At 62.1% G+C, this 22,670-nt stretch overlaps 1 protein-coding gene across 5 annotated transcripts in view; it reads left to right on the forward strand.

Annotated features, from left to right (window-relative positions):
• Nucleotides 1-21,510, forward strand: part of MEGF6 (multiple EGF like domains 6) — a 101,679-nt gene extending 80,169 nt beyond the window's left edge. For 3 of the 5 annotated variants that reach the window (XM_061382965.1, XM_061382966.1, XM_061382968.1), the window contains 28 exons: nt 81-200; nt 554-676; nt 1,209-1,379; nt 1,714-1,845; nt 2,567-2,695; nt 4,876-5,004; nt 5,688-5,822; nt 6,244-6,378; nt 9,069-9,194; nt 9,726-9,857; nt 9,951-10,079; nt 10,171-10,302; nt 10,826-10,954; nt 11,053-11,181; nt 11,355-11,483; nt 11,875-12,003; nt 12,257-12,385; nt 12,845-12,973; nt 13,125-13,256; nt 13,361-13,489; nt 14,036-14,164; nt 15,243-15,371; nt 15,612-15,740; nt 15,968-16,096; nt 16,187-16,315; nt 16,926-17,054; nt 18,564-18,611; nt 18,897-21,510. In XM_061382965.1, coding sequence (XP_061238949.1) covers nt 81-200; nt 554-676; nt 1,209-1,379; nt 1,714-1,845; nt 2,567-2,695; nt 4,876-5,004; nt 5,688-5,822; nt 6,244-6,378; nt 9,069-9,194; nt 9,726-9,857; nt 9,951-10,079; nt 10,171-10,302; nt 10,826-10,954; nt 11,053-11,181; nt 11,355-11,483; nt 11,875-12,003; nt 12,257-12,385; nt 12,845-12,973; nt 13,125-13,256; nt 13,361-13,489; nt 14,036-14,164; nt 15,243-15,371; nt 15,612-15,740; nt 15,968-16,096; nt 16,187-16,315; nt 16,926-17,054; nt 18,564-18,611; nt 18,897-19,030 — 3,584 coding nt within the window. In that variant the 3' untranslated portion in view covers nt 19,031-21,510. Of the gene's footprint in view, nt 1-80; nt 201-553; nt 677-1,208; nt 1,380-1,713; nt 1,846-2,566; nt 2,696-4,875; nt 5,005-5,687; nt 5,823-6,243; nt 6,379-9,068; nt 9,195-9,725; nt 9,858-9,950; nt 10,080-10,170; nt 10,303-10,825; nt 10,955-11,052; nt 11,182-11,354; nt 11,484-11,874; nt 12,004-12,256; nt 12,386-12,596; nt 12,726-12,844; nt 12,974-13,124; nt 13,257-13,360; nt 13,490-14,035; nt 14,165-15,242; nt 15,372-15,611; nt 15,741-15,967; nt 16,097-16,186; nt 16,316-16,925; nt 17,055-18,563; nt 18,612-18,896 lie in introns of all 5 variants that reach the window. The other 2 variants (XM_061382963.1, XM_061382964.1) reach the window with 1 other exon arrangement.
• Nucleotides 21,511-22,670: the final 1,160 nt, after the last annotated feature.

A 22,670-nucleotide genomic window follows, 5' to 3' on the forward strand; every position in this document is an offset into this window, starting at 1 on the left:
TGTGTGCACACTACCATGCTGTGGAAGGAGTGCACATGGGTGGCACTGGTGCCAGCTGGGTTGTGGTGTGTGCCCTGCAGACGTGGACGACTGTGCCGCCTCCCCCTGCTGCCAGCAGGTTTGCACCAACAGCCCCGGTGGCTACGAGTGCAGCTGCTATGCTGGCTACCGGCTCAGTGCGGATGGCTGCGGGTGTGAGGGTGAGTGGTGGGCGGCTGGGGTGGCTGGGGAGTGGGCCGTCCTAAGGATGACACGGGGTGGGCTCTGGCCCCCGCCCAGCACTCTCTCTGGGTGTTGGTTTAATGCCTGCCGTCTGCAGGCTTGTGGAGGCCTTCCTGTTCCTCCCCTGTGTGGTCACTGTCTTTCTCTCTGGGCTGGGCCTGCACCCCCAACTGCCTCTGGCCTGCCCTTTCTCGAGTAGGAGGCCAGGAGGGTGGCTGTGGCGTGGGTGTCACCCAGCAGGTCCCCATCCCATGGGGAGGGGTGGGGCGGGAGCACCGCCCCAAGGCCCCGACCCCTGGAGGACGGGCGCCACCCCTGGGTTTGCCCGCAGACGTGGACGAGTGCGCCTCTGGCCGCGGTGGCTGCGAGCACCACTGCGCCAACCTGGCCGGCTCCTTCCAGTGCTCCTGTGAGGCCGGCTACCAGCTGGACGAGGACCGCAGGGGTTGTACCTGTGAGTCTCCGCCTGGCCCCATGGGACCCTGTCTTCCTGTAGCACCGGGGCCTCACTCCCTGCTTCCCAGCTGGATGGACCTCACCTCAGACCAGCCTCCCACTGTGGGATGGGCTAGGGATGGGTGGGTGAGAGGGGCTGGACAGACAGGGGCCCCCAGACAAGGTGTTACGCAGGGGTCCCAGTGGTCCAGCTTCAACCCCTCCCAGACGAGAGGAGGGACTTCATTCAGGGACTGAGGACCACGTCCAGAGCAGAGGGCTCTCCTGTCCCCATGCCCTCTCCACACTTAGGGTCCCTTGGGCTAGTGCGGGAGCCGGGACAGCTGGGGCGGACGTGGCGAGAGTCAGGTCCTCAGGACCTGGAGCCTCCTCTGTCCTGAGAAGTAGGCTCACTCCTGGTGACCAGGGTGAGGAAGGGCATGGTGGAGTCTGTAGGTGGGGGTCCTGGGGTGGCACCGAGGGGCAGGGGAGTCAATCCTGACGAGGACAGGTGAGCGGCAGGGACTCAGGGGCCTTCGTGCTCTGCCCAGCCCTGGAGCTGCCCGAGCTGGTCCTGGACGGCCACCTCCCCCTCGGGCGCCCCCCTCTGCACGTCGCGGTGCTCCAGGACGAGCTGCCCCACCTCTTCCAAGACGACTACGTCGGGGCTGAGGAGGAAGAGGCCGAGGCACGGGGCGAACACACACTGCAGGAAAAGTATGGTGAGAGGCGGGCCCGTCCCCGGGCCTCCGTGCCAGCACCCCCTGGGCCCGGCTGCTGCCCAGCCTACGGTCCTGGGCATGAGGAAGTCTTCCTGTGAGCGCCTTGTTTGACCAAGGCTCAGAGAGGCCAAGAGGCTTGCTCAGTCTGCCCAGTGTGTCCGGGGCTGAGCCTGGCTGCCCACTTAAGGCCCTTTCTGGCCCCTGTGTGGCTCCCTTGTCTCCGTTCACCCACGTGGGGCCTGCATGGCCCGAGGATGCCCTGTGTCCCCTTCTCTGGGTAGGGTCCAGGGCGAGGGGCCAGGCTCTGAGGCTCCTCTCTCAATCCGTCCCCCAGTCTGCCTGGACGACACCTTTGGCCCAGACTGCAGCTTGACCTGTGATGACTGCAGGAATGGGGGAACCTGCCTCCCCACGCTGGACAGCTGTGACTGCCCCGACGGCTGGACCGGGCTCGTCTGCAACGAGAGTGAGGCTGCTATGGGGGCGGGGCTGTGTGGGGGACAGGGCCCAGGAGCCCTAGGACCTGCATGGCACGGACAGTCCACTCCTCCTACCGTCCTGGGCAGGGGCTTCCTGGGTCCTTCCATTCACTCATTCCTTCAGGGTCTCCCAGCTGCCTTCTCCACGCCAGGTCCTCTTCTAGGTGCTGTGAGACCCTGGGGGCTCGCAGAGCCTGGTGTCTGCCCCTCAGAGATGTTACGGTCGATGAGGGTCCAGCCACAAGCAAGCCAGCAGCTAACTGAGACAAAAAGGGGTCTGATGAAGAGCAGTGGGTGGGCAGGCCAGTCATGCTAGAGTCTCCGGGGGGACAGGTGACTTCCCCAGGCTACACAGCAAGTGGGCAGCTGAAGCACATTTGAACACTGCTCTCTCCCACCCTCTGTCCAGGGCATGTCCACTCCCTGCCCAGCGGCCCTCTAGTCTCAGAGGCCATAGTGACTGAAAGTGCTGGTTGAGAAGGTGCACCTGTTGGAGTTCAGAGGGAGAGGATGCAGGATTGATGAGTGATGTCTCCCATACATGTGGGCGGGGTCCCGGGGCACAAGTGCCGTTGGGTGCTGCTCTGGGAAGTTGCTTCTGAACTGGAGGCTTGACCCCCAGGAGGGTGTCTGTATCTCTGGAGGGGTTTCTGAGTGCAGGGTCCTTTTGCGGGCTGACGACCCTAAGCTCCTCTGTCCCCCTTGCAGCTTGTCCTCCGGACACCTTCGGGAAGAACTGCAGCTTCTCCTGCAGCTGTCAGAACGGCGGGACCTGTGACCCTGTGACGGGGGCCTGCCGCTGCCCCCCAGGGGTCGGCGGAGCCCACTGTGAGGACGGTGGGTGCAGCCCCTCCTTGACCTCTGGGTTCATCCTGGGGGTGGAGGTGAGGGGCAGGCACCACCTCTTGGCTCCTGGTCCCCTTTCTCCTGCAGTGGTGGGGAAAGTGAGGTATGGCATAGAGGAAGCCCTTTAGTGCAAGGAGCACTGGGTTATCATTGGCTGTTCTCACAGGGCCTGACTAACGCAGGTGGTGAGGACTTGTGGGAAGAACAGCACTTTTGTAACTGGGTCCCCTGAGAAGTGGTGAACTCCCTGTTCCTGGATGCATTCAAGGAGAGCTACGTGATGGCTGGGTGGGGTTTGCAGAAGGGAGCATGCCTGGGCTGTGGCTTCTTGGGATGACACTAACATCCTTTCTAACTCTGAAGTTGCAACATTTTTGGAGGAACTGGAGTCCACAGAAATTTCCCAGGTGCCTGACGCTTCATTTTAAAGTCTTCAGACCTTTATGTTTCTGCTACTTTTGCTGGCAAATACAGCTAGTATATCAAGGACTTCTGTCTTAGCAGCGATGGCAACAATTGGTGGACGGTTCCCAGTGCCCAGGCGGCCTGTGTGGGGTGGCAGGGCAGGTCTTTCTGCCTCCTCCCTCCGGTCACCTTCTCAGCTTGGTCGCATCCCTGTTTCTTTTCCTGCGATCTGCCATCCCTACTCTGAGTGAGAGCTGAAAGCACCCTGCCTGTTGGAAGCTGTATGTGTGTTGTTCAGTTGCTAAGTTGTGTCCCACTTGTGACCCTGTGGACTGCAGCACACCAGGCTCCTCTGTCCTTCACTATCTCCCAGAGTTTGCTCAGACTCGTGTCTGTCGAGTCAGTGATGCCATCCAACCATCTCATCCTCTGTGCCCTTTCTCCTCCTGCTCTCAATCTTCCCCATCATGAGAATCTTTTCCAATGAGTTGGCTCCTTGCTTCAGGTGGCCAAAGGATTGGAGCTTCAGCTTCCAGTGAATATTCAGGGTTGATTTCCCTTAGGATTGACTGGTTTGATCTCCTTGCTGTCCAAGGGATTCTCAAGAGTCTTCTCCAACTCCACAGTTTGAAAGCATCAGTTCTTTGGTGTTCAGCCTTCGTTATGGTCCAAATCTCACATCCATACATGACTACTGGAAAAACCATAGCTTTGACTATACGGACCTTTGTCAGCAAAGTGATGTCTCTGCTTTTTAATAATGTGCATTTGGTCATACCTTTCCTTCCAAGGAGCAAGCGTCTTTTAAATTCATGTATATGTGATGGGTCCTCAGTGGACCCATGGGACTCCTAGCAGATAAAGGGCCTCCATCTCAGTACTTCCCTTGGTGACATGGTGTGGCTTCCCAGAGACTAGGTCTCAGTCAGGGTCCTGTGAGTAAAGTGCACCTGTGCAGGTGAGCTGGAGAAGGTTCGTCCCAGCTCTCAGGGGCCCCTCTACGAGTTTCCTAGACTCCAGGTGTCCCGGGCTCATGACTGTCCCTCTAGCCTCTGCCTCCGTCTCCCCATGGCCTCCTCTTTTTGTGTCTAGCCTCCCTCTCCTTTCCCTTCTCGGGACACTTGTTGGGTTAGCTCGCTGGGACAGTCCAGGATGGTCCCACCAGGAGATCTGGATGGCCAGGATGTGGACGTTCCTTGGGGTCACCATGCAGGTCCCTGAAGCCCTTCAGAAGGCAGGTCAGGGGCAGAGCTGAGTCAGAGTGAAGCATTTGGGGAGGAGGGCACAACCCCGCCCTGGCCCTGGGCCCCTTGAACTTGGGCCTGTGTCCTTCCCTCTGTGAGTTCCGGAGGCCAGGCTCGATGACCACTGAGGGACAGGCATCAGGATGCTGTCGGTGCCGGTCAGATGGAGAGCGTGGGCTCTCGGAGTCACTCCTGCATGCGGTGAAGATGTGATGGCCTCCGGTCTGGCCACCGTCCGGGGCCGCAGACCCTGGGGGCACAGGCCCGCAGGGGCAGACGGCCACACTCATGGGGCTCACCTCATCCTGCCCTGCCCCCGGAGGCCCTCGCCAGCCCCAGGGACCCTCTCTGTCTGGGGCACAGGGTCCTTGGGCTTCCAGTGGCCCTGAAGCCCTGCGGCTGCACCCTGGTGGCCCAGGCCTCTCCAGGCTCCTGTACTGGGTGCTAATGTCGCTCTCGGAGCATCTCCTTGGGTGGGAGGCCATGTCTGGGTGGGCAGTCAAGAGGCCCCCCTTCCCCCAGGCTGCCCCAAAGGCTTCTATGGCAAGCACTGCCGTAAGAAGTGCCACTGTGCCAACCGGGGCCGCTGCCACCGCCTCTACGGGGCCTGCCTCTGTGACCCGGGGCTCTACGGCCGCTTCTGCCACCTGGGTGAGTCCCACTGACCGCTGGGCGCTTGGATCTGAGGGGGGCGGGGCCACACAGTGGGCTGGGTTCTTCCTGCCTGGGTCCAACTTGTGTTCAACCATCAGTCTTCACAGATAAGGACACGGGGGCTCAACGAGGTCCCCAGCTGGGGTGAGGGGCCTGCAGACTCAAAGTCCTTTGGACTGTGCTGGCTGCCAGAGCATCTGGGTGGGCGGCCCTCGCCCCAGTCAGGCTGGTGGGTGGCTTGCAGGCCTGGGTGGGGGCAGGTGCCCCCACCCTCGGGAGCTCCAGGGCACAGAGCTTGTCTTGGCTTTTGGAACTTCCTGGGAGCAAGCCCTGAGCCCCCATTGGGGTCACACCCCCCTTCCCTGGGTCCGCAGACACCCAGGATGGTGCAGGGAGAAGCGGTGGGCTGCTGGAGAAAAGCCAGCAGGCCTCACCCCAGCAGCTCTTGTAGGAGGATTGTTCAGAGGGAGGCAGTGAGGGTCCCAGGTGTTCCCTGGCTGGGAAGTGCCTCTCTATGAGCCTGTTTCTCGTCTGCAAAGTGGGCAGTGTGCCTGGTGCTCTAGGCACCAGCGACTCTGTGTGGGGTCCTAGATACAACTAGGTGGACGGGGCCAGAGATCTTGGCTGGAGTGGGCGCTGGCAGTGGGCAGGCCCCCCTCACACTGCATTCTGGGGTGCAGCCTGCCCGCCATGGGCCTTTGGGCCAGGCTGCTCAGAGGAGTGCAAGTGTGAGCAGCAGAATACGCGTGCGTGCGATAAGAGGGATGGCAGCTGTGCCTGCAAGGCGGGCTTCAGGGGCGAGTGGTGCCAGGATGGTGAGTACAGGGCCGGGGGGAGGAAAAGGGCCCCAGGGGAGGGGGACAGGCCCCAGGGGAGGGTGAGCAGGTCCCAAGGGAGAGGGACAGGCCCCAGCAGAGTGGAACAGGCCCCAGGGGAGGGGGAAAGGCCCCAGGGGAGAGGAACAGGCCAGGGGAGGGGGGACAGGCCCTAGGGGAGAGGGACAGGCCCCAGGGGAGAGGGACAGGCCCCAGGGGAGGGCGGACAGGTCCCAGGGGAGAGGAACAGGCCCCAGGGGAGAGGGACAGGCCCCAGGGGAGGGGGAAAGGCCCCAGGGGAGAGGGACAGGCCAGGGGAGGGCAGGCAGGTCCCAGGGGAGAGGGACAGGCCCCAGGGGAGGGGGGACAGGCTCCAGGGCCCTTGGAACCTTGCAGACGCCTTTCCCCTCTCCCTCTGCAGAGTGCCAGCCGGACTTCTTTGGGCCAGGGTGCCGGCAGGCGTGCACCTGCCCCCCGGGCGTGGCCTGCGACCCTGTCAGTGGCGAGTGTGGGAAGCAGTGTCCCGCTGGCTACCACGGGGAGGACTGCGGCCAAGGTGAGTGGCCCCAGTGCCCAGGTAGGGTGCAGGGTATCTGGCCGTGCAGGGCGCCAGGCACCAGAAGTGCTGGAGCTGGGTACCGCGTCAGCCCTAAAGCCTGGCTCTGGCAGCACCTTGACTGCTGTGTCCCCACCCTGGTCATGCAGTGGTGACTCAGCCACAGGTCTGCCTGTCCCTGTGCACCCAAGAGGGCAGGAGCTCATGTGTGTGTGTGTATACACGCATGTACACTTTGTGTGTGTGTGTGTGTGTGTGCGTGCGTGTGGATGTGCAGGGCTGCTGGCAGGGTTGGTACCACTCCCAGATCATCCCCTCCCTTGCTCGTTCACTCCCTCCATCATGGGACAGACTGAGTGCGCTTTGTGCTGGAAGCCAGCCGGGGGCTCCTCCCTGGTGGGTCTGAGCAGGCAGGACAGAGGCAGTTGCTCCCAGGGGTGGTGTCTCGAGAGGCCTGGGCTGGAGGTGCCAGCGTGGGGTGTGGGTGATGACTGTAGGCCCTCCGTGTGGATGCCGAGGCTGGGACAGTGTGAATGGGTGCCAAGCAGGGAGAGGCTGGAGGCAGGAGGTCCTCGTTTATATGGGGGAGCCCTTGATGTGAGCATCAGCACTGCCGTGGCTGCCAACGGAGTGTAGGCAGGTCGGGACCTCCCTCAGCGCAGGTACACTGTCCTCACCCATCAGCCAAGGCAGGTGGGAGTGGAGAGGGGGCCTGCAGTGTGACTGGCGTGACTCCCACTGGAGGCAGTGGTCCGAGTCCCCCTCAGGGACAAGGAGGGCCTGGGGGCCACTGCCGACCCCAACCCGAGGAGTCAGTCTCCCTCTACACCCAGGCCTGGACCCCCCTCTCAGTGGTGGTCCTGGAGACCCCCGGGAAGATCTGGGCTCTGATTCCCTTGGTGCAGGAGGGCTGTGTGTAGGGCTTAGAACCCAGCTTGGAAACCAAGTATCCCCACAAGCCCAACCTACACTCGGGGGGGCCTCTGTGGTCTCGAGGGCCTTCAGGAGCCAGGCACGTCATCCCATCCGTGAACCAGCGTGGGAGCTGGTGGACCTCGCCTGCCTGGCGTGGGCTCAGGCTCCGTGACTCCCCTGACTTCTCTCTGCGCCCTCCCCTTCCTCCACTCCTGCCGGCGGCCGCTGTCCAGCAGTGCCCTCCAAGGAGGCCTGAGTGCTGAGACTCGAAGGGCCTTAACCCCTGTCCTTCCCTGCCGGACTTCTTTGTCTCCCTTTCCCTTTTCTCTTCAAAAGCATCCAGGGCTCCAGGGATGGGTGGCGGGGCATGGACACATCTTTACGGCCGTGATGGGCTCCCTGCTGTTGTCAGGTCTGGAGAGCATCTGTACCCCAAACACGTCTGCCCGTCAGTGGAGCGGGGACCCCCCAGATGGCGGGACAGCTCTGTGTGCCCTGCTGGGCCTCCCTGCCCCTGTCCACGCTGCCTGGGTGCCTGCATGTGCGCCCAGCGTGTGTGCCGCCTGGGGTCCTGTGGGTGAACAGGTGCCTGTAGGTGTGGGCCCTCAGGGCAAGGGTTCAAGGGGTGTGTCCTTTGTCCAGAGCCCATCCCGGGGCCGGAGAGACCCCAGGCCTGGGACCTCACGCCATTCCTGCTGACATCTCCCCCTACCCAGGGAGGGCGCGTCCTCAATTCTCAGTCCCGCTGAGTGTTGTGGTGGGAGAGAGGGGTTTTCTGATTCTTTGGTGTGGAGTGTGGACCCCAGCCTGTCCACTCCAGGTGCCTGGCTGGCCTTCCAGGGCCCAGAACTTTCTTTATAGCAGCATCACAGCAGCCACATGGTGCTGGGGCCAGCAGGGCCTTCTCATCATCTGGGTTACCGCCCTAGTCAAGCAGGTATAGGGGGGACAGGGGGCCCTGCCAGGCCATTGGAGCCACCACTGCAGCCCACATGGGTGGGGTCAGGCTCCATGATCCCAATGTTCTTTTCTGAAGCTCTGCTTTGGGCCCAGAGCGGCTGGCCCCTCCTCCCCAGGCTTTTCTCACTCCCGAACACGTGGTGACCACATGGGGTCCCCATGGTGGACCACAGTGGGAGGAAGGCAGACAGAGCAGGCCTGCCACCGCTCTCCAGGGTCCTGACTCACCCCCCATAGGCCCTGCCATCTGCGGCCTCCAGGCCACCCCTCACCACTGCTCCTACGTGGGCCTTTCCCTACCCCGTGTCCCCATCTCCTGTTCACTCCTGTGACTGCCCTCATCACCCTGGGGACCCGGGCTGTGTCCAGCAACCCTGTGGGGCAGGTGAAGGGGGCAGGTGCTGGGGACAGGTGAGGGGGGCAGGAGCAGGGGGCAGTTGGGGGTGCAGGTGAGGGGGGCAGGTGCAGGGGACAGGTGAGGAGGGCAGGTGCAGGGGGCAGGTGCAGAGGGGAGGAGGGGAGGGCAGGTGCAGGGGGCAGGTGGGGGTGCAGGTGAGGGGGCAGGTGTGGGAGGCAGGTGAGGGGGGCAGGTGGAGGGGTAGATGAGGAGGGAAGGTGTGGGGGGCAGATGAGGGGGGACAGGTTCCAGGGAGGCAGGTGGGGGGGCAGGTGTGGGGGGCAGGTGAGAGTGTGACAGGTGCCAAGGGTGGCAGGTGGGGGGACAGGTGGGGGGACAGGTGCCGGGTGGGGTGGAGGTCAGGGGAGGAGGGCCACTCTGAGTGGGGGCCCTGAGGCTCTCCGCTCCCCGCCCCTAGAGTGCCCAGCAGGGACGTTTGGCCAGAACTGCTCAGGCTCCTGCTCCTGTGGGGACGCCCCCTGCGACCGGGTCACAGGGCAATGTCTGTGCCCGCCGGGGAGGACCGGGGACGACTGTGGGGCAGGTGAGTGGCAGCCGTGGCCCAGGGTCACCTCAGCTCCCTGTGCTACCCAATGCCTGGCCGCGTTTACAGACCCCAACCCTGGAGCCCTGCAGACCCCAGGCCCATCCACAGCAGCTACGAGAGTTCACACCACCAGCCTTGGGTCTGGATGTGGGCATCTGTGGCTGCCCCGTGGCCGAGCCTGCAGAGGGGACACTGGGAACTGTCAGCCACGGGGACAGCTTGGCCAGCGGCCCCCCGCCCTCCCCAGCCTGTGGTGGGTCCTCTAAGCTCCTGTTCATTGCATGTGGGTCTCCCGGTTCTTCTGGGGCCCCCCTTTTGCTTGTTGAGCATCCTGGGGCAGGGGGTCTCCCCCTGGGGTGAATGCCCTAAAGTCTACAGCCTGTGAGTGGACTAGGGGTTCCCATGACCTGCCCCCTCCCTCCTCTGGGATGACTCAGTTGGGAAGAGATATCCCTGCTCCCCAGTGGGCCCAGCAAGGCCTGGAAGACTGACTACCTCTGAGTGTGTGTGTGTGGGGGGGGTTGCTAGATTGTCCCGAGGGCCGCTGGGGGCTTGGCTGCCAGGAGATCTGCCCGCCGTGTGAGCACGGTGCCGCCTGTGTGCCGGAGACTGGAGCCTGCCTGTGCCGCCCCGGCTTCATGGGCAGCCGCTGCCAGGATGGTGAGTGCCCGCTGCCCCCACCTCAGCCCTGCCCGCAATCCCAGCCGGCCCCATGTCCGGCCCCAGCTACGCTCAGCCTGTCTCTGCCCACAGCCTGCCCTGCTGGCTGGTTTGGACCTGGCTGCCAGACGCGGTGCTCCTGTGCCAACGATGGGCTCTGCCACCCAGTGACCGGCCGGTGCAGCTGCGCTCCTGGGTGGACCGGCCTCAGCTGCCAGAGAGGTAGCGGCCTGGTGTCCAGGCGTCCCTCCCCACCCCTGACCCGACTGTGGTCACCTGCGCAGGGTGCCCAGCCTTTGCTGCTCTGTTGCAGCCTGTGACAGTGGCCACTGGGGCCCCGACTGCAGCTTCGCCTGTAACTGCAGTGCAGGCCACGGGGGCTGTGATGCCGTCAGCGGCCTGTGTGTGTGTGAAGCCGGCTACGTGGGCCCGCGGTGTGAGCAGCGTGAGTCCCGGCCTGGCCCGCACACGCATGTGCACATGTGTGCTCATGTGCGTACACACACGCACGCTCACGTGCACACATATGTACACACACGTACAAATGTCAGGGGGACCCAGCCCTGCTCCCTGTCCCCAGACAAGCAGGAAGTCTCCTCGTCTAAGCCTACCCCCAACCTCCCCCATCTGGCCCCCCCGCCACCCACCACCCTCCTACCTGCCTGGGCTCAAGAGATGGCCCACGTGGAGCAAAGGCAGCGAGAGATGGCTCAGTGGCACCCTAGGGGGCACCTGCCACCTGTGGGAGGGGAGGAGAGTGTCTGCTAAGGACCAAGGGCCCTGCGCTTCAGTGTCGACCCCCACCCGGCCCGGGCCAGTGGGCCTGGGTGAGCTGGGGGCTTGGTCCCTAGCTGGGAGGGATGCAGAGGCCTTAGGTAAGGGAGGGGCTTCCCCTGCCCCACGGGCCAGGTCCTGGGCAGGACTGGGGCAGGCTCACTGTACCCCCAGCTGAGAGTCCGGTGTCTCAGGGTGTCCCCAGGGCTACTTCGGGCCGGGCTGTGGGCGGCAGTGCCAGTGCGAGCACGGGGCGGCCTGTGACCATGTCAGCGGGGCCTGCACCTGCCATGCCGGCTGGAGGGGCACCTTCTGTGAGCGAGGTGAGCCAGGGCGCGGGCCGGAGGGGTGTGGGAGGGGTGGCTGGCGTGCGGGCGGGTCTTGTGACCCCGGGGGTCTCCTGTCACCGCCCCGCCTGCAGCCTGCCCAGCCGGCTTCTTTGGAGTGGACTGTGGCCATGCCTGTGACTGCAGTGCCGGAGTCCCCTGTGATCCCGTGAGCGGCTCCTGCCTCTGTCCTGCCGGCCGCCAGGGCCCCCGCTGTGCCCAGAGTGCGTGAGGCCCCCGTCAGCCCTGGGCGCTGCCCGTTAGGGTTAGGGTCCATCCTTGTGTGTGGCCACCCAGGTCAGAAGGAGGGGCGCTAGATCTCAGCAGCCTGGGACCATCTGCTGCAGCCCCTCCTGGGGTCCATCACCCCCGGCCCCTGACCCCCTCTCTCCTGCAGCCTGCCCAGCCCACATGTTCGGCCACAACTGCAGCCAGGCCTGCTCCTGCTTTAATGGGGCCTCCTGTGACCCTGTCCACGGGCAGTGCCGCTGTGGCCCTGGCTGGACGGGGCCCACCTGCCTGCAGGGTAAGCCCTGATCGGGAGTCTGGAGCCAGCTGTCATACTTGTCCCTCCCTGGGCCATGCAGGGTGACATGGGTGGGACTTGAGGGGGATCTAAACCTCTCTGGGCAGGGAGGGTGGGAGTCTGTCTCCTTGCTATGGGGCACCTGGGGAGGGAGGGAGGCCTTAGGACTCCTAAGGGACCACACCCTTCAGCGCTGAGCCCCCAGAGACTGGCCGGCGGGCCCGGGGAGCCCTGGGCAGCTCGTCCTAGAGGCGGCCCCAGTTCCCGCCCCTAAAGTTTGGTGTCGGGCTTTGGGATGAGCCTGCAGGTCCGGTGGGCTGGCCTTACCGGGGTTCAGGCCTCTGGCCTGGCTGGCGGGGAGACCACAGGTTGCTTCTCTCTCTGGCCTCAGCCTGCCCAGAGGGCCTCTATGGTGAGGACTGTCAGCACTCCTGCCTGTGCCAGAATGGGGGCAGCTGTGACCCTGTCTCAGGACACTGCACCTGCCCAGAGGGCTGGGCCGGCCTGGCCTGTGAGAAGGGTGAGTGTCAGGCTGGTGGAGGAGAGGCCCTGGGGGTCTGGGGGCACCCAAGGCCACTGCCCTGGCCCCCTCCCTCTGAGGCCCAAGAGGGCTGCCTGGCGTTGAGGGGCAGGGCCCTGGGTGTACCCTGTGGTGTCACCACCCCCGGGCACCTATCCTTCCCAAGGACCCAGGATCCGAGGCTCAGGGTGCAGGAAGCATGGGCAGGGCAGGTGTCCCAGGCCCCCAGGCATCACCCGCCCCGTCTCTGCAGAGTGCCTCCCGGGGGTCTTTGAAGTTGGCTGCCCGCACAGCTGCGGGTGCCTCAACGGTGGCCTCTGTGATCCGCACACTGTCCACTGCCTCTGCCCAGCCGGCTGGACCGGGGACAAGTGCCAGAGCTGTGAGTGGGTGGCTCGGGGACCCATGGGGGAGGCCAGGAGGCCCCTCGGGCCCCTGTGGGGTGGCCTCCATTGTGCCAGAGTGTGGGGCCTCAGCAGGGTGGGCAGTGGGTAGGAGAGGGCAGGGCTGCAGTCTGAGCTCCCCAGGCCTACTGCCTCTGTCCGGGGAGCCGCCCCGAGCTGGACTCAGTCTGCCTGCCCCTTTCGCCACAGCCTGTCCCGAGGGCACCTTCGGGGTCCGCTGTGAGGAGCGCTGCGCCTGCCGGTGGGGGGCCGCCTGCCACGCCGTCACTGGGGCCTGCCTCTGTCCCCCGGGGTGGAGGGGCTCGCGGTGTGAGAGCGGTGAGACCTCAGCTCTGCTGGTGCCCAGGGTGGGGGTGGGTCCTCCACACGGTGACCCCTCGGGCCCCCGCCCCCCAACCCCAGGGCTCCCCACCACCTCCGCCCGCGCCTCCCCGCAGCCTGCCCACCCGGCTGGTTTGGAGAGGCCTGTGCCCAGCGCTGCCAGTGCCCCCCGGGCGCCGCCTGCCACCACATCACCGGGGAGTGTCACTGTCCCCCGGGCTTCACGGGGCCCAGCTGTGAGCAAGGTGGGTGCCGGATGTGGGCAGGCCTGAGGGCAGTTCAGGCCACATGCGCTTCTGGACTGGGCCCCAGAGCTCTGCCCCCAAGAGGGGCCCGGTGTGAGGGAGGGTGCCTTCTCAGGGCCGGGCCAGGACTGACCCCTGCCGCCTCCCCCAGCCTGCCCACCTGGCACCTTTGGGGAGCGCTGTGGGCAGCAGTGCCACTGCCCCGGCGAGAACCAGGCCTGCCACCCTGCCTCGGGGACCTGCGCGTGTGCCCCCGGCTACCACGGCGCCGGCTGCCAGCAACGTGAGTGCTGCCTCGGCCGCCCGCCGGCCCACTGGAGTGATGGTGGGAAAGGGGGAGGGGCTTCAGAGCCCCCCACCCCTGGCAGCTGGCCCCTCCCTCCGCAGGGTGCCCACCAGGGCGGTTTGGGCCTGGCTGTGAGCTGCTGTGTGGGTGTCTCAATGGGGGCTCTTGTGACGCGGTCACTGGGGCCTGCCGCTGCCCCGCCGGATTCCTTGGGACTGACTGCAGCCTTGGTGAGTGGCTGGGGTGTCTTCTCCCTGCACCTCGACAGGCAGGGCCACGCCATCCGGCCTGCAGGGCAGACAGCCCCTGACCGTGCCACTCCTTGGGACTGGCTGCAGACCAGGCTAAGCTGGGGGATCGATGTGGCCAAAACGTCTCCTCGGCCTGCCCTGCCTGGCCGTGTGCTGTGCCCTCGACCCGGGCTGTGTCCACCAGGAGCCCTGCAGAAGCCAGCTGGTGTCCTACCGAGAGAAGGGCCTCTCCCTGAATCACGTGGGGACTTTCTGACCATCTGGGGCTGGGGCTGGTGGAAGTGGGTGGGGGCACCGTGAGTCACTCACTGTAGTGTGAGCCTGGCCCCCCGCAGAGCCTGCAGCCGAGAGAGACACCAGGGCAGGCGGGGCCTCAGCGGCAGGTGGCCCTGCCCTGTCTGGGCAGACAGGGCGGGAGTCTCCCCACCCAGCCTGCCCTGGCCCAGTCCTGTCCCATCCGGGTTGACAGAGCAGAGGCAGGGAGATCGAGCCAGGAGTGGCCACCCTCGCCTTTCCTCCCGGCAGCCTGTCCACACGGCCGCTTTGGCCCTGGCTGCGCCTACGTGTGCGGGTGTGGGCAGGGGGCGGCCTGTGACCCCGTGACCGGCAGCTGCTCCTGTCCGCCTGGGAGGACCGGCGTCCACTGCGAGCACGGTGAGAACCCACTTGCCTGCTGCCTCAGGCACTTTGCATTCATCACTACATTAGCCGTGGGGGGCGTTGGTGATAGAGAGAAGATAGAAGTGAAGGTGGTGATAGAGTGATAAATACGAGTCACGGGAGAGCGGGGTCCCTTCTGTTAATCCCCGAGGTGCCCTGAGGATATAAGTGAGGGCTTACTCATGTTGACCGCAATGCCCACTCGGATCATCCGATAGCACCCCATATCTTGCCTTGACCCGTGACCCCAGGACTCAGGCCATCAGTTGACCTCTCCAGTTCCCTGTGGCCAGTGGGGGATGAATAACTTCTTTCCCAGAGCCAGCCCCCACCGCCCAGCAGGAGGGGTCAGGCGACTGCTCCGTCTTGAGGATGGAGCCAGCCTCTTGGCTGATGTCCTCCTGGAACGGGGTCCTGCTGGCCCTTCCTCCTGGGCCCAGCAGCTGGGAACCCACAGAGATGGAGGCCTGGAGCACAGGTGATGATGGGGCAATCGGAGTGGCCCCTGGGACCGTCGTGGGGTTTGTGCTCATGATGGTAAGCAGGTCCTCAGGCCTTGCCCACACTGCTTGGTCTGACCCCACACCCTGGTAGGTCTGAGCCCTCTGCACCCTCTGGTCCTCTTCAGGGGGCCAGTCACACTCCCCCAGGTCCTGAGTCCTGACTCGAGCCAGGCCACTCCTCACCTCCAGGGGAGAACGGCAGCTAGGGGTCAGAGTCTGAAAGCACCACCTGGAGTGTGGGGCTACCCAGCCTCCTCCGAACCTGGAGGGTGCCTCCTCCCCAGGAAGACTTCCCTGATCCCCTCCCGCCTGCTGGACAGGCACTCCCATCCTCTGGAGGGCCCTGGTCCCTTTCCTCCTGTGTAACTCTCAGCGCTGGCTCAGTTCTGGCCTCTGAGGAAGATGGATGAACTGGCAGGATGTGGTTGGTGCTGCTTCCTGGCACGTGTATGCCTTGGGGGCGGGGGGAGGAGGAAGTGTTTGTTGAATGACTGTCGGATCACGTGGGAGTGTCCTGGAGCGTGTCTGGCTCTGGACCAGAGCTCTGAGCACGCCCACTTCGTCCCTAGGCTGCCCCCAGAATCGGTTTGGTGTGAATTGTGAGCATGCGTGCTCCTGCAGGAATGGGGGCCTGTGTCACGCCACCAACGGCAGCTGTTCCTGTGGCCTGGGCTGGACTGGGCCACACTGCGAGCTGGGTGAGTCCGGGCCAGCCTGGGGGCGGCGGCGTGTGTGAGCTGGAGAGTCGCCGCCCGTAGCGGGTGAGGCCATGCCCGGTGTGGCAGGGGCTGGGTGGGGGAGGAGGGCCATAGCTTAGGGGCGATTGTGGGGAGGCACCCGGCTGCCGGAGGGCCGGGCAAGGCTCCCAGGGTCCCCTGGGTGAGGCTAGTGCCCCTGCTGTCCCGCGGCAGGAGGCTGACCCCCTGGCCCCTCCCCAGCCTGCCCCGCCGGGCGCTACGGTGCCGCCTGCAGCCTTGAGTGCTCCTGCCACAACCACGGGGCCTGTGAGCCCACGTCGGGGGCCTGCCGCTGCGGCCCCGGCTTCTACGGCCAGGCCTGCGAGCACTGTGAGTTGCAGGGTCGGGCCACCGCACCCCCGGGCGCGCACTCCTCTGCTTTCCGCGTCACTCCTTGTGGCGGCCCGATGCGACGAGGCCTGACCCAGCTTCGGGGCAGAGGGCCACAAGGCGCAGGCGCTGGGCCTGGGTGGGAGGAAGCGGGCGCCAGCCCCCAGCCCGTCCTTTGCTCTCTCTGGGCAAACTGAGTCACGGGCTCCGACCCGGGTCTCCCTCAGCCTGTCCCCCCGGCTTCCATGGGCCTGGCTGCCAGCAGACGTGCCAGTGTCAGCATGGCGCCCCCTGCGACCCTGTCAGCGGCCAGTGCCTCTGCCCTGCTGGCCTCCATGGCCAGTTCTGCGAGCGGGGTAAGTGTCTGTACCCCCACTCACTCCCACCCGGTCGGTCCCCCCGCCCTGGGCTCAGGACAGAGGATGCTGAGCCAGTGCCCCTTCCAGGGTGTGAGCCAGGCTCGTTTGGAGAGGGCTGCGGCCAGCAGTGTGACTGCGAGCTTGGGGTGCCCTGTGACCCCATCACCGGCCACTGCCTGTGCCCCCCTGGGCGCACAGGGACCACCTGTGACCTGGGTGAGTCGGGGTACCGCTTGGTGGGGGCAGGGGTGTGGGTCTCTATTGGTGGAATCGACTGTGTTTCTGGAGCCCACCTGTGTCACGTCCTGGCCTGGGCACTGCGTCCTCCTGCCCGGTCCCTCTGCTGGCGCAGTGGCTCACAGGGGCCCAACACCAGGGTTCCTGCTCGGGGTTGTCGAGGCCCATCCTGCTTTATGGCTTTCCCCTGAGTCCCTGGGGGGGCCTCTCCCTGGTGTGGGGGGCCTTGGTCCTGGGGATGGGCCCCTGGTGAGGTGGGAAGGAAACCTCCCAGATGGGCCAGCTGGCCTGCGCGGGCTCTGTGTCTGCTCCTCAGGGCTCTTGGCCATCTTGCCCCTAGGGAGCCTCCCTGACCGCCAGCTCCCCTTCGCTGGCCTGGGGGCTGGTGGGAACATGGGGAAGAGATTCTGGGCCAGTGCCCAGCGCCCAGCACTTTCCCACGTGAGGGCTCACACAGGACAAATCTAAGGCTTGAGGTCTTTGCTCTTGCATGCTCCCTGGGGGTATCCTGAGGCCTGCGGTCCCAGCCCCGGGTGGACCGGAGTGGCACTCAGGCCTGTCCCTCCCACCACCCCCACCCCACTCACAGGCTGCAGGAGGGGCTTCTTCGGGCCAGGCTGTGCCCTGCACTGCTCCTGTGGGGGTGGAGCCGACTGCGACCCTGTCAGCGGGCAGTGCCTCTGCGTGGACGGCTACACAGGGCCCACGTGCCGGCAGGGTGAGTCGGGCTCGGGGCGGGGGGCGAGAGGGGGACAGGGTGCTCGTGGGGTCAGGCGAGTGGCACGAATGTCACCATCTGAGCGCGATGCCCAAGGTGTCTGCCTGGCCTCTGCTGGACAAAGTGTGGACCTTCCAGCCCCTGGACCGTGGGTGGGACTCAGCGTACAGCCAACCCAAGAGCAGCAGGCGTGGGCTCAAACTGCAGAGGGTGGAGACCCCTTGGGCAGGGCTGGGTGATCCAGTGTGGGTGGGCGCTGACACAGCCCCCCGCCACCCCTTCCTCACCCTGCATGTGTGAACCAGGGCATGACAGTGTACCTATCCGAGGGTGCGTGTGTGCAGTAGCACAGGTGTGTGCTCCAGTCTTCCCAGCTGGCGCTAGTGGTAAAGAACCCATCTGCCAATGCAGGAGACATAAAAGAAGCGGGTTCAGTCCCTGGGTTGGGGAGATCCCCTGGAGGACGGCATGGCAACACACTCCAGTATTCCTGCCTGGAGAATCCCATGGACAGAGGATCCTGGCGAGCTGAAGTCCATGGGGTCGCGAAGAGTCAGACACGATTTAGTGACTGAGCATGCAGCACGTGCTCCTGTCTTCATGCTGGCACCTGTGTCTCCCAGCGTGTGTGTGTGTGTGTGCTTCTGTGCACACGGGCACTTCACTGCTTGCCTGTGCTCACGTGCATACGTGTGCCTGTGCACACCTACAGGCAGGGTCAGGGGTGGTGATGGCACCGTGACCCCTCACCCCCGAAGCACTGGGGGAGCCTGCTTTTTGCAGGCAGAGCTTGGTGTGCCCCTGCTCCTCTGGCCACCTGTGCCCCTCTGGTGTGCCCTGGTCACCTCGCCCAGGCCCAGCCTGTTCCTGGGAAGCATTGTGTCTGCCAGGGGAGACCAGAGGCCGGCTTGGGGCCTGTGCCAGGCAGGCCTTGAGATGGGGTGATGGGGGAAGCAAGGGTGTGAGTGGAGATTCCAGGCTGGGATCCTTGACCTGGGGACCCCAGACATGGTCTTGATATTGTGAGTGCATCTTGTTGAGCCTCCCCAAGGCAGCCCTGGCCCCTAAGCGCCTTTAGGGGAGGGATCCCACCTCCCCAAGAGGAGGGGGTTGAGCAGATGGAGACAGAAACTTGTGGGGCTCGTGCTGGGACGAATGATGCCCACAGCGGCACCTGGTGGTTAAGTTTGGTACTGCACCAGAGGCATTCTAGGCGGCCTTGCCGTTTACCCTGGGGTGGGGGTCGGTGGGCGTCAGGAACTGGGGCTGCCCCTGCCTGAGCCCTGCTGGGAAGGAGGACAGGAAGGGCCTCACTGCTCCTGCCCTGGAGTGGACCCCACAGGGCCTGCAGTGAAGCCCCTCTTCATCCAGTCCTAAGTCCTGCCTTCCCACCCTGTATATTGGTGGGGGGATGCTGTGCAGGGAGAGAGTGGGGGTCCCTGCAGCCTCGCTGCTCCGTGACTGCTGCCCACCCGAGGGAGGGGCACCAGCGTGTTTGTCTGCCTGCAGGTGGACCCTCCCAGCTCCCGGAGAGCCCGTCTCCAGCCCTGGGCCCAGGTAGGCGGGCCAGGGGCATCCCTGTGTTGCCAGGAGGGTGGCCCTTGCTGGTGTTACAGCCCCTTACCTGCAGACTAAGGCCAGAGGAGGGAGGGGGATCCAGCACTTGCATGTAATCTGGGTCCCCAGGGTGGCAGGGATTCTAAAACCTGAACCTCAGAGGTGAGTCAAGTCTGGAGCTGGAAGGACAGGAGAGGCAGCAGGAAGCCTGAGCCCAGGACTCAAAAGGCCTTGGAGAATTTCTGCCCACCCCAGGGCTGACCTGCTTCTTTCCTTCCCCTGCAGCGGCCCTACAACCAGCTTCCCACCAGACCCAGGCTCAGCAGCAGCCTAGAGAAGCACTAGCTCAGGGGCAGCCCCCACTGAGGCTTGGCTCCCAGGGGCCACTGAGGGGACCTGGGGGCTTTGGTGTCCACTGAGGAGGGACGTGTGGGGGCCAGGACTCCGGCCCCACCCTGGTCTCCGAGGCCTGTGGACAGTGGTGCAACCTTCCGCTCCGCAAGGATCTTCTGACCACGAGGATGGAGGCCCTGCCTGGCCTGCGCTGAGGATCATAGTGTGGAGAAAGCCCCACCTGCCATGCCCCCGGGGTGAGACTGCAGGCAGATGCAGGGGCAGGTGCGGGCATGGGGCCCTTCCTTGGAGCAAGTTCTTCTGGTGCTAGGCCTTGAACTGCTGCAGTTCAGTCTGTTTACCTGGAAACAGATGCTGGTGCTAGGCCGGGCCATATTTATGGAAGGTATTTATGGGCAGCCAGACCCTGGGCACTGGAGGGCTGCCTGCCTGCTGCCCCACCTAGGAGGCCTTGACTCAGGCCTCTGGGTGGGGCTTCGGTACCCTGTGAAACCCAGTAAGTTAAGAAAGGAGCAGCTACTTCTTCGAGGCCTGTGTGCTTGCTGCTTTGTACAGGCTCCGTGTGGTGCCCTCCTGGGACCACTGGCATGAGTGACCTGACCAGAGAGGCCCGTGAGGCCCCTGGGCCTCCCTGGGTGCCACACAAGCAGTCAGGGTTTATCCTGGTTCCCAGTGCTCTTGAGGGCATGGAGCCCAGAGACCCTCCAAGTGCTGGCAACAGCCTGTATATGGGACGTGTGGTCCCCAGAGGAGAAGAGCAGGGTGCTGCTAAGGGCAGCTTGGGTGTCCCCTACTCCTCCCCCTGCCCTGTCTTCAGGGTAGAACCAGGGGAGATGGTTGGACCCAGATTGTCACACGGGACACTTAGGTCTGGGCTGGAGCCCCCTCTCCCCTCCAGCATGAGCCCAGGTAGCTGATTGCTCCAGGCGCAAAGAATCTCATGGGGCAAAGCAGGGTGGGTTCTCGTAAACCCTGTCCCCTTAGATGGACAGCGAGTGGACAAGCAGTAGCAGATGAAACCGAGTTAATGGGCCACTGTTTTAAGACTTTGAGGTATATAAATAGAATCCATATCCCAGAAAGTGTCATGGACAGTGCAGGGATAATGGGATGCAGGTCAAGAAGGACCATCGTCAGGACTGGGCTTGGAGCGTGTGGAGGCTGGAGTTGCTGAGGGGTGGGAGGTGGGGAGGGTGGCAGGAATCTAGCCAAATACCAGGTTTTACAGCTCAGGACCCTCCCAGGAGGCATCAGGGAGGCAGAGAGAGAGAAGATACAAAGGAAAGGTTAGTGGAAAAGGATGAGGGAAGTGTTAGCACTTCTGAGGCCCTAGAAAAAGAAGGGAAAAACCATCGACACAAAGCACCAAGCTCTCAGGTCTAAGTTGGATGATCTCAGATCGAAAGTGCTCATACTGGAAATAAAATTTAAAACATTTTAAAGCCATTGTCTAAGGAATTTAAAGAATTTTAGTAGCAAAGAGAGACTCTAAAACGTCCAGAGAAAGCAAACAGGAGTCAGAGTGACAGCAGTCGCTGCAGCAGAAACACTGAAGCGAGAAGGCAGTGATGTCAGTTTCCGGGTGTCGAAGAAAAGACGCTGAAACTTGAATTTCACGGCCTTCAATCGTGTGTCCTGCTAAACTGTCCTTGAGGAGAAAAGTGGACATTATTCCTGGGTGTCCACAGCCTCAGTGGGCACCATGTGAGAACCACACTTGAAATTACATTCAGAGGAAGTTTTCCATTAAGAATGGAAAGCATGAGATAATCATTATGTTTCTCATATGACCTAGTGATTTGTTGTTTAGTCGCTTAATTGTGTCCGACTCTTTTTGCAACCGGCCCCCAACCTAGAGATTAAGAGAATGAAAACAGGCACCAGGAAGCCAGGTGAGGTGGAGCAGAGGAAGGGAGAGACACTGGTCTTGTTCACTCGCTAAGTTGTGTCTGATTCTTTGCCACCCCATGGACTGCAGCATGCCATGCTTCCTTCCCTGTCCTTCACAATTTCCAGGAGTTTGCTCAAATTCATGTCCATTGAGTTGGTGATGCTATCCAACCGTCTCATCCTCTGCTGCCCTCTTCTCCTTTTGTCTTCAATCTTTCCCAGGATCAGGGTCTTTTCCAATGAGTTGTTTCTTCGCATCTGGTGGCCAAAGTATTGGTGCTTCAGCTTCAGCATCAGTCCTTCCCGTGAATATTCAGGGTTGATTTCCTTTAGGATTGACTAGTTTATCTTGCTGTCCAAGGGACTCTTAAGAGTCTTCTCCAGCATTACAGCTTGAAAGTATCAGTTCTTTGGCGCTCAGCCTTCTTTGGTGCAATTCTCACTTCTATACATGACTACTGGAAAAACCATAGCTTTGACTAGATGGACCTTTGTCAGGAAAGTGATGCCTTTGCTTTTTAATATGCTATCTAGGTTTGTCATAGCTTTTCTTCCAAGGAGCAAGTGTTTTTTGATTTCATGCCTGCAGTCACCATCCACAGTGATGTTGGAACCCAAGAAAATAAAGTCTGCCACTGTTTTCATTTTTTCCCCATCTATTTGCCATGAAGTGTTGGGACCAGATGCCATGACATTAGTTTTCTGAATGTTGAGTTTTAAGCCAGCTTTTTCTCTGGTCAGAGGCAGCCAAACCCTCATGTAGACTGGACTCGATAAGGTACTGTGACCTCCACAGAAGTACTAATAGGTTTAACTTTGAAACTGGAGGAAATGTCATCTCTCTAATGGAAGGCAGGGAAGGAGGAAGAGTCAAGCAGAATAAGTAGGTGAAAGCCTAATTGAAATGGTTACAGATGATCAAAATCAGGCCCCTAGACTGCATTAAACATTCTTCAACATTTTATTGATAAAACACATACCTGGAAGGACAGAAATATAAACATCCAAAGAAAACCAAAAGCTGGACGATGAGTTTTGATATTTTAGAACGGTGTGTACAAAGCATAGTACTTGACTGTATGTAAATATCTTCATATGCATGCGTGAAACACAGGCTCAGAGACTCACAAAGCAGTGGTGGGTTTACCAGATGGAAATAATTAAACTGGTGATTTTCAATGTGCTATTTATTAATACAAAAGCAAGACACAGCAATGATAACATTTTAATTACCTTTATACACATGATATATATGCCTATATTCATTTATTTATATTTGTACATATACACATCTGTATTTAGGTCTATAAATTTCATACTCAACCAACAGAAAATAATGGAACATTTAACAAAAATTTCTTCTTTGAACAGTAATAAAGAAGAAAATTTAACACGGTTGATAATTTTTTTAAAACATTAAGCAAGAAAAAAATGCAGAGGGTGGGAAAGTTAACTACAGACACAGAGAGTCAGATGTAAAAGGGAATATTATGAACAACTAGGTACCGTCACCGCCCCAGGAGGGCTGGATCATAAGTTGGTGGAGGGGCTGGGCCGGACCCCTGAGACAGGAACTTGTCTGATGTGAGTTGTCCCAGAAATACTAAGTAGAGGAAACTCGATTCATTTCAGGAGGGCAGTACCAACCGGCTTCTCCAACAGGTGAGGGCAGTACGAGAAAAGAAATGTACAGATGTGTATGCAGAAAGGCTAAGTAAAATACCAGCTACTCAAAAATATTAAAAGAATAACATCCACTTGATCCAAAGGGACTGGGATTTGATGGAAACACAAGGCGGGGACTGCCCTGGCGGC

Source organism: Bos javanicus, chromosome 16 (genome assembly GCF_032452875.1).
Source record: "Bos javanicus breed banteng chromosome 16, ARS-OSU_banteng_1.0, whole genome shotgun sequence".
NCBI lineage: Eukaryota > Metazoa > Chordata > Mammalia > Artiodactyla > Bovidae > Bos > Bos javanicus.